The sequence below is a fragment of the Thunnus maccoyii genome, chromosome 10, assembly GCF_910596095.1.
Source record: "Thunnus maccoyii chromosome 10, fThuMac1.1, whole genome shotgun sequence".
Lineage (NCBI taxonomy): Eukaryota > Metazoa > Chordata > Actinopteri > Scombriformes > Scombridae > Thunnus > Thunnus maccoyii.
In genome coordinates this window covers 2,240,858-2,254,174 of record NC_056542.1, presented here as the reverse complement: position 1 = coordinate 2,254,174, position 13,317 = coordinate 2,240,858, and the positions used below count along the sequence as shown (strand labels likewise).

Genomic DNA, 13,317 nt, shown 5'->3' with positions numbered 1-13,317 from the left:
AATAAAAGAATTACAAAAAGCCTATTATTATGTAAATCAACATATTTTAAAATATACATGTCATAATTGTTAGGCATAATATTTATCAGAATTAATGAATTGCAGTAATGACAGATGAAATTGTCTAAGAATTTCACCAAATCATGGCAATACATATAGGTCAGTTTGAGGGCGTCTGTCAAGACCCAGTAAATGGATATTAACAATGGATCAGACACGGATAGACTTTCCTGCTACAACAATACATGAGGACACGAGGAACACATGGGGAAATAAATGAGGTACAAACAATGATTAGACTAAAGAAGGAAATAAAATTTCACAGCTCCTAACTGCTGCCAGCAGCAGGATCAGCAACTTGGAGAGCTGATCAAGTCCTGACAACTGTGTATGATTATTTTTTACATGATTAAAATTAATGATTTAATTTCTGAACAATATTTAACAAATGTTCTTTGACATTTTTGAGATTGCAATGATCAGGTTTTCATACTTTCAGCAATTAAAACCCCACTGATTTTATCTGTTACTCCATGATGGAACAAAATGAGAACCAAAGCTGTAATTAAAAATATAAACCTTTTCAAAAAAACAAACAAAAAGAGATTTGCAACAAATTAATGAACAGGATCCTAAACTGGTGGTCTGGGGCTGGCCTCAAGAGGGTCCAGGAGCAGCAGGGGCCAGTGTGCTTGTTATGTATTGTGCACTTTCACTTTGCGCATGAGCAGATCCATTTCCTCTGCAGAGAAGTGCTCCTTCTTACCACTTGGCAAATGCGCCATTATAATAGTTATCTGCCAAGGTGCAAGCGCACCTGGCTTTTAAAGGGAATGGGAGATGACGCTCTGATTGGTTTATGCATGTTGCGCCCACAACACACCCATGATTAATAAGAGACCAAGGACAACCCTTTTGAACCATGCGCTTGGTGCTGCAACCATTTTTCTGCTGTTAAACTAGCAAAAGTGGATTTGGACACACCCTGAATGCACTTGCGCCATGCACTTCAGACTGTGTGCTTTGGATCGTTAAAACAGGGCCCTTGGAGTTGTACCAGATATTTTTAAAACTGCTTTTGTTCAACTGCTGCTGAAGGGACAAGGCTTAGACTCCTAGAAAAGGTAGTGCTCGACCAACTACGACAGGTACGAAGTAATGACGGTATTTTTTTAGAAGTTTCAATCTGGGTTCTGCAAGCCACACAGCACAGAAACTGCCCTCCTTAGAGCCACAGATGATTTACTGATGGCTGCAGACTCTGGTGCATGGTCTGTATTACTATTTGCTTGACCTCAGTGTAGCATTTGATACCATCCACCATTCCATCCTAATAGACAGATTAAAGCAGTGGGCAGGTATTACTGGAATGCTCTGGACTGGTTTTTCTCGTACCAAGCCAACAGGAAATTTCTCATTTCTATTGGGGAATATACCTCACGAAGTGTTCAGACTAATCATTGAATACCACAAGGATCATGTTACCCCTGCAATAGATAATTTGTCATCACAACATCTCCTTTCATAGCTATGTGGATGATACACAGCTGTACCTGTCATTTAAACCTTCTGACACCAGTAAATTTGCCTCATCACATAACTGTCTACATGACATAAAAAGGTGGATGTCCCAAAATGTCTTAAAATCTAGCTCTGACAAGACAGAAGTTCTCATCATTGGTACTGAATACATCTCACAAAAATACAGCCACTCCTTGCCTCCTCCACTCCTCCACCAAAACAAAGCAATTCTCACACATCACACCAATCTTGGCTTCACTGCTCTGGCTTCCAGTCAGTTTTAGAATCCATTTTAAAGTGCTTTTAATCACATAAAAGGCTCTAAATGGTCTTGCACCAGAGTATATACCTGAGTTCCTTACACTGTACTGTCCAAACAGGCCCCTCAGGTCTGCCAGTCTGGGTCTTCTAATTATTCCAGAGTCCAGATTAAAAACAAAGGGGGATGGAGTCTTGCAGTACTGGCTCCTTGGCTCTGGCCTCCCACCAAGCATCAGATCAGCTTACTCTGTCACTGCCTTTAAATCTCGGCTTAAAACGTGTTTTTATAGAATGGCTTTTCCTAAAGCTGATAGACTACATTTCTATGTTCATGAGCTATGTGATTTTTTTCTTTCATTGAGAGTTTTCATCTTTTTCTTCTTTCATTGAGTATTTATCCTTTTTGTCTTTCTTTGAGAGTTTTTATTTTTATTTGTGTAGATATATAAATATACGTGTATATGTATGTGTATTTATGTTTTTGTTTCATTATGCAATTGTTCCTAATGTTATGTTTTTGAATTTCCAGTCCTTTGGAAAGCACTTTGTGATTATTGTTTGAAAAGTGCTGTATAAAAAAAATATTATTATTAATATTATTGTTATTATTATTATTATTCTTTATTCAGATTGAGGTACTGCAGTTTGTCAGAGATCAGCTGTGTTTCTCTGGCCTCAGCTCTGAAGTCCAACCCCTCCCATCTGAGAGAGCTGGATCTGAGCTTCAATGAACTGCAGGATTCAGTAGTGAAGCTGCTGTGCGATTTTCTGGAGAGTCCATACTGTAGACTGGAGACTCTGAGGTCAGACACCATTTTTTATTTCTGTGCTGATATTAATAAGATTTGAAAGTTGTGTTGACACTAAACTGCAGATATAAAGTTGATATTATGCTGATCCAATATATTATTGGTAAAGTATTTTGTCTTCTTCAGTGGTTTAGTCCATTGAGTGTGTCAGAGCAATATTGAGCTGCACATTTAAAACCTTCATATAACAAGAAAAATCCTGCACTGGATAATTTCATTCTTCAAATAAAAGAGAAAACATTGAGTCAGACAGTATCAAATTTAATATCCAGCATTTACTTGTTTCAACACTTTTTTTGAAGCTATGCAGTTTTTCTGGTGACACCATTCCATTAAATGTAGATATATTGAACATCATCTTCTTCCCAAATCCCCAAGATCTATCCTGACATATTTGGTATCTTTGTAAATGTTGGGATCTTGAGTAGAATCTTAAGTAAATTCTGTTGTATTTTACTTGTTTGGCTGAAACAACATGAGTTTGCACAGATGGAGTTACTGGTGGAGCTGACAGAGTTTAAGAGGTGAAGGCATTAAGTGTTTCTTGAAGTGGCAGCATGTTGTCATTAATATTAATTAGAGCTCTTTTTTACTGTTTGTATTTGACAGTTTTTGAACTGCATCCTGGTTGTTTCGGGTGTTTGGAGTTTCCATTTTCTAAACTTCTACATTCTAAACCTTCTTCAGCTCTAAACAAATGATGAAATATTGAATGATTTGTCTGCTAAAGTGACATCATTTATTCTTTATTCAGACTGAGGTGCAGCAGTTTATCAGAGATCAACTGTGCTTCTCTGGCCTCAGCTCTGAAGTCCAACCACTCCCATCTGAGAGAGCTGGAGCTAAGCTACAACAAGCTGCAGGATTCAGGAGTGAAGCTGCTGTGTGATTTTCTGGAGAGTCCACACTGTAGACTGAAGACTCTGAGGTCAGGTCACTGGCTGTCTGTTACTATTGTTGATCATAATGTTTAATAACTGAACCTAATTTATGTACACACATAACTTAAATCCTTCAAGCCAATTTCCTGTAGTCTGTCATCATAAAAGATGACTAATCTTAAAGAAACTGTAGAAAATGTCCACTGTTAGTTGTTAAAGAAATTTAATGTTGATAATTTTTGGTCATCTGTATACAGAAGATGCTCTCAATTAATATCTGTTTTCAATTGATAGTTTACTTGCTCAGGAAGAAATATTTTTTAGGTTTACATTAATTTTATTGTGTTTTAATGAATAATGGTTCTTTACTGATAATGATCCTTCAGAACACACACACAGGGACACAGAGATCAATGCAGGTGTTCAAAGTTTCAGTGTAGTAATTTTTTATGAATCAGTGTTGACATCAGAATCAGAACCAAGTATATTGCCAAGTAGAGTTGCGCATACAAGGAATATGCCTCAGTATCGTGGTGCATAACAGCCAAAATACACACAAAATTACGTAATCCTAAATAATATAAAAAAAGACATTTACAATACAAGCTATGTAAAATATATTTTAAGTCAGAAGAGCTGTTACAGGTTTAAATTTTAAATTGAAGAGAATGAATATGTGTCCGAATGATGTGATGACATTTGGATGGTATCTGTAGAAGGCTGACATTATGATAATCCACAATAACACAATGACAAAGTTGCTCTACTCATTTCAGAGAAAGCTCATTCAGGGTGTTTACATACACTTCAGTGACCAGGTTACAGTCGACTTTCTCCAGTCAGCTGAGTTCTTAAATGTCATGTTAACAAGTAACCTTGTTTCTGTAATCAGGATCTGGGATTAGAGAAACCTGGTTCCTGTAATCAGCGTTGGGAACTAGAGAAACTTGGCTCTTGTAATCAGGATTGCAGATTAGAGAAACCTGGTTTCCACAGGTAGATTTCTCCTGGAGAACTCTGATCTCTCTGTCTTGTATACAGTTGCTAAATGTTATCGTGTTCCTTATCAGCTTTTTACGATTGAGTGTAGTAGTGGTGTACTCTGTCATGCATTGTGTGATGAATGAGGTGCACACCATCACGTTTGGTTCCAACCAGCTGTGTATTCTAATAATAATAAAGATATTAGGTCTCCCACAGCAAGTTTCATGGTAACAACCTCCAGAAATTACAGAAACATGATACAGCAGACTGGTAACAGAGTTTAGGGTGCACCCCTCAAGTCTGCAGGGGCCCAGCAGAGGGTGCTCATGTTACACACAACACGTAAGTCTCAGTGTTAACTTATAAATTATAATCAGATTAACAAAATAAATAGTAAGTAATATAATAATAAATCAGACAGGTGACTAGTAATAAATAAAAATCAGTGCACATCCAGTAATAATAGCAAAACACAGCTAGTAATGGCAAGTGGAATCATTAACTCTGTCACGTACATGATCATGTGCAGAACAACAGACTGCAGACAAAAAAGTAACATTGGAGCAGCTGGATGAAAGCAAAGATCATTACGCAGAGCGATGCAGCCTCGTATGTGTAAATAAATCCATCTTAAGTCTGACTAATACCTAAACTAACACAAAGCAGCATGTAGAAGTCTAAATAAGTTGGTTTCTAGTGCTGAACATTTAAATATTTGATAAATTCACATTGTGAGGAAAAGCTCTGCTCTGTCTGTACTTCTGTCACTGTGCTGTCAGTCTGCTCTGACACAAACACAAAACAAAAAGTCATAGAGTTACATCTTCACTCACTAATACAATTTAAATCAGTCAGCCATGTTTCAAGAATAAGGACAGGCTTAGTGGAGAAATCTTATTACTGGCCTGCTGCATGTACACAAGGATTTACAGTAACCAGGTTACTATAGGGAATGTAAACACACTGACTGAAGAGGACTATACATTTCAAACCTGAACACATCTGATGGATTTTAAATTGATTTTTTCCTTCATTTATTCTTTATTCAGATTGAGATACTGCAGGTTGTCAGAGATCAGTGGTGCTTTTCTGGGCTCAGCTCTGAAGTCCAACCCCTCCCATCTGAGAGAGCTGGAGCTTAGTGACAACAAGCTGCAGGATTCAGGAGTGAAGCTGCTGTGTGATTTTCTGGAGAGTCCACACTGTAGACTGGAGACTCTGAGGTCAGTTCACTGACTGTCTGTTACTATTGTTGATCTTAATGTATAACAACAGAACCTAATATATGTACATACATAACTTACATCCATAAAGTTAATTTCCTTTTTTCATATTTTCATTTTTGTATTGTACAAAGTTTAATTTGTAGTTGTAAAAGATGACTGATTCTTAAAGAAATTGTAGAAAAAAAATGTCCATTGATAGTTGAAGTAATTTACTGATGATAATTTTTGGTAGAGTCACATCTGTATACAGATCCTCTCAACTAATAGCTGTTTTAAATTGATAAAGTTTACTTGCTGAAGATTTTTTTAGGTTTACATTAATTTTAATTTGTTTTACAAAATAATGTGTCTTTACTGATATTGATCCTTCAGGACACACACACAAAGAGGGACACAAAGATCAAAGCAAGTATCTAAAGTATCAATACAATATTTTTTATGAATCAGTGTTGACATCAGAATCAGAACCAGGTTTATTGCCAAGTAGGGTTGCACATACAAGGAATTTGCCTCAGTCTTGTGGTGCATAACAGTCAAAATATGCAAAAAATTAAGTAATAATACAGACATGGCCAAAACTATTGGTACCCTTGTATTATTGAAATAATGCACCATTCACCCTGAATAGTGTTGAAATTAAAAGATATTATTGTCAATTCATGTCTATGTTTGGTTTGCAGTGGAGCAAAACAAAAAAGTTGTGAATAACTGAATTCATGCTTATTCTACAAAGACATTCTAAAATAGCCTGGACAAAAATATTGGTACCCTTTAGAAGTTGAAAGAAATAATTGATTTGTAGTGATACTTTAAGCAAACGATTGTGTTTTAATTAGTATCACAGGTGTTAGAAAAAAGGTAATAGGCAAATGTGGTCAACATAAAGGTTACAAGACCATCTCCAAAGAACTTGATGTTCCTTTGACCACTGTTGTCAATATTATTAAGTTTAAGGCCCATGGAACTGTAGCCAACATCTCTGGACGTGGTCACAAGAGGATAATTAGCCCAAGATTGAACAGAAAGATTGCTCAAATGGTTGAGAAAGAACCAAGGAAAACTTCAATACAGATCCAAGCTGATCTTAAAGTTCAAGGTAAAATAGTTTCAAGTCGCACCATCCGTCGCTGTCTGAAGGAATATGGTGGAAGACCCAAGAAGATCCCACTTGTACAAGGGAGACACAAACAAGCCAGACTAGACTTTGCCAAAATGCATGCATAGAGCTTTTTGGTAAATCACACCAACCCTATGTTTACAGAAGAAAATGAATATGAAGCCTTCAAAGAAAAGAACAACATGCCTACCATGTAATATGGGGGAGGCTCAGGGATGTTTTGGGGTTGCTTTGCTGCCTTAGGCACTGGGTGCCTTGAATCTGTGCAGGGCACAATGAAATCAGAAGACCATCAAGGCATTTTGAAGTGAAACATACAGCCCAGTATCAGAAAGCTATGTCTTAGTCACAGGTCATGGGTCTTCCAGCAGAATAATGATCCCAAACATATGTCAAAAAGTACGCAAGAGTGGATAAGAAGAAAACATTGGACAGTTCTGAAGTGGCCTGCTATAAGTCCTGATCTGAATCTCATTGAACATCTGTGGAAAGAGCTGAAACATGCAGTTGGGAGATGGCGCCCATCAAACCTGAGAGCCCTGGAGCGGTTTGCTCAAGAAGAGTGGGCTGAACTACCAGTGGAGAAGTGGAGAAACCTTATTCAGAGTTACAGAAAGCGCTTGACTGTAGTTATTACCCCCAAAGTCTGTGCTACAAAATATTAAGTTAAGGCTACCAATATTTTTGGCCATGCCATTTTAATTTGTTTTATTGTATTAAATGATATGTTAAGTTGTAAATCAAAAGCAAAGCTTCAGTTATATTCAATGTGAAATAAAGAATGATGGATACCATATATTCATGTCAGTTTCAACTTAATACAGAGAAAATTTAGTTGTTGTTTTTTTTTTTTAAAGAGGTGGAAGGGTACCAATATTTTTGGCCATGTCTGTATTAAAAAGAAAGAAAGAAATTTACAATACAAACTATGTAAAATATATTTTAAGTCAGAAGAGCTGCTACAGGTTTAAATTTTAGATTGAAGAGATAATAGATAACATTAAAACAGACAGGTGACTAATAATTAAATTCTGTGCGCATCCAGTAATAATAGCAAAACACAGCTAGTAATGGCAAGTGGAATCATTAACTCTGTTATGTCACGCAGAAAAAAAAGTAACATTGGAGCAGCTGGATGAAAGCAAAGATCATTACTCAGAGCGATGCAGTCTCATATTTTTTAATAAATCCATCTAAAGTCTGACTAATACTGAAACTAACACACAGTAGCATGTACAAGTCTAAATAAGTTGGTTTCTACTGCTGAACATTTAAATATTTGTTAAATTCAGACACTTTGACATTGTGAGGAAAAGCTCTGCTCTGTCTGTCCTCCTCTCACTGTGCTGTCAGTCTGCTCTGACACAAACACTCGCTCCAAAAGCACAAAACAAAAAGTCAGAAATCTCTCGCTAATACAGTTCAAATCAGTGAGCTACATTTCAGTACACATTTAAAACCTGAACACATCTGATGAATTTTAAATTGTTTTTTTTTCTGCATCATCTATTCTTTATTCAGATTGAGGTACTGCAGTTTGTCAGAGATCAGCTGTGTTTCTCTGATCTCAGCTCTGAAGTCCAACCCCTCCCATCTGAGAGAGCTGGAACTGGGTGGAAACGACTTGCAGGATTCAGGGGTGAAGCTGCTGTGTGATCTTCTGGAGAGTCCACACTGTAGATTGGAGACTCTGTGGTTAGTAGTGGATTTAAGTCAGTCCATGTTAATGAGCCCCTTTATTTGTCTCAGAGGTGATATTTTGGATGATACGGTTATCATCCAATCAAAGATCCAGTATTTCCAGGTACAGTTAATAGTTTCTTACGTTAGTGTTGAAGGTGTGAGAGGAGAATGGAGCAGAGTATTGAATTCATATTTTCATTAACTGACTGGCATCAGTTGCTTTATTCATGCTTTGCCATCATTGGCTGATTCATCAGCTTCTTGGCTACCAGCTGACCAGTCACATCCTTTCATATTCATACAGGTGTACATATGTATAAGCTGACACTTCTCATTGATTACTCTCAACCACCTCAACCTCCTTCTTATGGCTGAAGTGTTTATCAAAGCTGATTTAACTAAAATTTAAGAGCCTTTTCCTTCAACTCTAACTGTATAATCATTTGCTATAAATGGTCATTTCTCTGACGTAAGTGTCTCTGACTGAAATATATTAGTATATATATGTGTCTAGGTTCTATGATTCTAAAGGTTTACCTGTCACGTCAACTGGAAACCAGAAGATGAGTGGTTATGTGGAGGAAGAGGACAAATCAGAGTCTCCAGTATCCACTTGTGTGTCCAAACATCATCCTCTGGACTTCAATGATGAAGCTGGACCCTCAGACCTAAAGTAAGAGATTGTTCCTACTGAGAGCAGTTCAGTAATTTACCTTAATGTGAGCAAGAACCTTTGCATTTATTCATCATAAATTTAATTGAAAAGGGAATTTAATCTTCCCTTCGAGGAAATTTTCTGGGTGATGTATATTTGGCCAAAACTGGGGGTGTAAATATTAATATTGCTGAGCTATGTTTATGCCTTGGGACGCACCACAATTCCAGATTACTCCCCACTTCATGTAAATTAACTTGTAGCTGGATTAGAAAGTCCAGATGATGATAAATAGTTTGGTGGTTGTGTTGAATCACCAGAGTTATCTTGAGTGAACAAATAGAGTCTGATTATTTGAACCATCTACATAAGACAGTCCAGCTAACTGCTGTGTTTGTATTTATTCTTACAGGATGGAGGACAGACAAAACAATGCTGCACCTGACAGACATAAAGGAGGTGAGTGTGGGACTGTGACGTGACAAAATACACATCTGAAGACAACTAGTTGAGATTGTGTCTGTGGATCCCTGTGAAGTCTGTTTCTGACTAAGCTCTGATCACCAGTTTTTACTCCAGTTTGAATGCACCATAGTGGGTTCATTCACTTATCAGGGATTCAGAGTGAAAACAGCCCTGAGTTAAAACAAAATAGGAGGCTGTTTTGGTGGGGTGTGTTGTTAAGGTACAGTTTAGACAGGAAATACCATCCAGGAAGTCCAATCATAGGTTTGAAGTTTTAGAAGATGCCAAAATGCTGCATAGCAGTTTGCAATACTCAGACAGGATTTTACATCTCTGGAGAGTTATCTTGGTGGAAACTATTTTATCTCTTGTTGTGACGATCATTAGGTAAACTGTTGAAATACGGCGTTCACATAACAAAGGAATTCACCAGGAATGTACCTACAGAATGGTGTTCCTCAGCCTTGTCATTGATTCTACAAGTCTCTGGAACTCTTCTGGAGGGATGAACACCATTCTTCAAAAAGATATTCCCTCATTTGATGTTTTGATGATGGTGGTGGAGAGCACTGTCTAGCACATCAGTCCAAAATCTCCCATAGGTTTTCAATTGGGTTGAGATCTAGTGTCTGCGAAGGCCATAGTATATGATTCACATCATTTTCATACTCATTAAACCATTCAGTGACCCCTTGTGCCTCATGAATTGGGGCATTGTCATCCTGGCAGAGAATACTCCCATCAGGATAGAAATGTTTCATAGGATAAAGGTGTTCAATCAGAACAACTTTGTATTGATTTGCAGTGACCTTTCCCTCTAAGGGGACAAGTGGACCCAAACCATTCCCCCCAAAGCATAACAGAGCCACTGGATCCTTTCACTGTAGGGGTCAAGCATTTAGACCTGTGCCGGTTTTTCCTCCAATTTTTCACCCGTCTGTATGAGATTTCTCCACACAGTTTCTTGCTGTGTGATGTCACATTTTGTTGCAGCATAAGTTGAGCCAGGTTCCATTTTTTTGCTGGACGAGCCTGCATTGTGTTTCTGTGGCTCGCTGTGTTGTCAGACTGCCTCCATTCAAAGGAATGGGAGGGCTGCGTCTTTTCATACAGAGCAAATGTCTGAAGGTCTGAGTGCAGCCTTAAAAAGTGTCAGGTCCATCTTTGTCAGAAGATAATTGCCTAATATCAGTCTCAAGTTGGTCTTGGAAATTTGAAACAGTCATTTGCACTGTGCATTAGGAACCATTGCGATCGCAAAATCTTTAAATCACGGTTTGAAATTTTGTAAAATATGCTTACTCGTTTTCTGGCAAAGAGTTAGATGTTCAGATATATATGTCTCTCATGTCTGTACGGTAAACATGAAGCTACAGCCAGCAGGGAGTTAGCTTAGTTTATCTTAACATAAAATCTGAAAACTCCTGAAAAAATCCTGAAAACTGTAGTGGGACATTGTTGATTTTACACTTCAGTTTTTGTACAGATTTAACAAATGAGATATAAGATGTTAATCAGTGAGCATTAGGTGCTGGTAGGTGGATTTTTTTGGACAGAGCCATTTCCTGTGTTTCCTCTGTTTCGTATAATTGTGAACTCAATATTTTGGGGTTTTAGTCTGTTGGTCAGACAAAACAAGATACTTGAAGTCATCACATTGCACTCTGGGGAACTATAATAGACATTTTTAGAATTTTCTGGTATTTTCTCCTGCTTTGTTCTGATCTATTTTGGCTGTTGGGAAAGATGTGTTGTCTCACTGCAAGAAGCTCTTCAGTTTGAATCTCAATCATTTCTGTTTTGAGTTTGGATTTTTTCCTTGTGTTCAGAAGTCCAAAGAGATGGAGTGATAATTTAAAATGTTGCTGTGTTGACGGATTGTGCAAAACAAGAAAGTTTGTTCCACTGCAATAATTGAAATAATGGAATAAAAACATACTTGATGGACACTTTGTAAATCCAATTTTACTTTGGTTTTGTGGTAATTTCTTTGTTCAAACTTGATCTTGAATGAAACATGACTGTGCTTGGTCTGGAACTTATTACAGTATTTCTTTGCCATTTTTACTTTTTTGGAGGGTTTCCCAGTAGAGGACAACAGGAGACATGTGGAGAAAGTCTGTGTCCAGCCTTAAACCCGGACTTTGTGTTGCAGCTTTTTGTATGTGTCTTAGTCCACTGGGTCAGAAGGATGTCCAGAAGTGAGTTTAACATCGGCTGTGTGTCTTCTTCTCTACATCCAATGGCTCTACCAGATCCGTCCACATCCAATACAACTCTTGATGTGTCTGTAGACAACAGAGAGGTTCAGCTGTATCCTGATGATCCAGAGAGGTTGAAGCAGCAGCAGCAGCTTGTGTGCAGAGAGAATCTGACTGGGACAAATTACTGGCAGGTAGAATCAATACAAATGTCCACTTTTTACTAACATGTTTATTAATTTGTTATTGATCAGACTCAGGTTCCTCCATAGGGTAGTACTCCTTATGTCTAACCTCCAAACATGATCTCTTGTCATCTGTATTATCTTCAAGCCCTCTTTTCCTCTCCTCTCACTCTTTCTTTCTCCATTACAAAGTCATTCTAATTCATTTCTACCACCTCATCTGTGAAACCACCAGCTGCTGTCCAACGTAGCCTTGCAGGATCATTTCATTGGAGAATGTAAAGTGAAAGAGCAACTGATCTTTTAGTCAGTTTGAAAGTGTGCAGGTGGAGTAGAAACTGAAGCCGTGAGGATCCTGTCAGCTGTACAACTGTGAGAGCAAGGTGGTCGGTTTCTGTAACTAATGATGTCACTCTCTACATTTTAGGTCTTCAAACCCATAGTGCGGGCAGAGTCTGCAAACATTTCATACAGGTAACCAAAACATAAGATGCAGAATATTTCAACCATCAAACTCGTCCACTCCTTTCAGAGATGACACTTGACTTTTAACACTTTTAATACTCTTCAAACTCCTGCAGCTGCTGCTTCACTCACATCTTGTCCAGCAGTTCAGTTTCGTCTCCAGCTCTTTAAACACTGCAGCAGACACAGCACATTTTCTTCAGCAAATTCATTCTTTAGTTTTTATTCATTCAAACCAGAAAAAAGGCTGGATGAGCTTGTGTTTGTGTTGTGTAAACAGCTCCTCTGTGTCATACAGGTTCAGGTGTCCTGGTCCAGGTGTGTTCCGTTGCACTTTTACTGGACTGGTGTTTGTTATGGCTCAGGAGGCAGAGCTGCAGTACAGGACTGTCCAATGGGATGAGAGCCTCCTACATCCAGCTGGCAAGATGGCTGCAGGGCCGCTGTTCAACATCCAGAGTCCTGACGGTGCTGTCAGTCAGCTCCACCTGCCACACTGTGAAACCATGGATGGTAAGCTGATTATTGTGCTTTTTGAGTTTTATTAAAACAACAATAAGACGCCTGTTGGTGCCCCCTACAGGCTGCAGACTTCATTACAGCCACAAGATGAACACTCAGATGACTTATCTGTTTATCTGTTCTTAGTCTTAATAACAGTGGAGCTAAACATGTAAACTTTGTTCTGAGGGTGGCCCTAGAGGAAAATAAAAAGGGTTCATCATCTGGGGAACATGAATGTGTTCAGTAAATTTCAGGGAAATATGATATTATACGATATCTTGTATATTAGTGGAGTATTTGACCTGATGGTGGCACAAGAGAGAGGCACTGACATACTCTGGGACTGTGAAAGAGGACTGC

General features: G+C 38.1%; 1 protein-coding gene across 1 annotated transcript in view; it reads left to right on the top strand.

Moving 5' to 3' along the window:
* Positions 1 to 13,317, top strand: part of LOC121905381 (NACHT, LRR and PYD domains-containing protein 12-like) — a 33,554-nt gene that overhangs the window by 15,047 nt on the left and 5,190 nt on the right. The window contains exons 5-13 of the mRNA XM_042423591.1: positions 2,412 to 2,585; positions 3,346 to 3,519; positions 5,506 to 5,679; positions 8,321 to 8,660; positions 8,980 to 9,155; positions 9,550 to 9,596; positions 11,858 to 11,997; positions 12,416 to 12,462; positions 12,752 to 12,966. Of these exons, the coding sequence (XP_042279525.1) occupies positions 2,412 to 2,585; positions 3,346 to 3,519; positions 5,506 to 5,679; positions 8,321 to 8,660; positions 8,980 to 9,155; positions 9,550 to 9,596; positions 11,858 to 11,997; positions 12,416 to 12,462; positions 12,752 to 12,966 (1,487 nt within the window). The remainder of the gene's footprint in view (positions 1 to 2,411; positions 2,586 to 3,345; positions 3,520 to 5,505; positions 5,680 to 8,320; positions 8,661 to 8,979; positions 9,156 to 9,549; positions 9,597 to 11,857; positions 11,998 to 12,415; positions 12,463 to 12,751; positions 12,967 to 13,317) is intronic.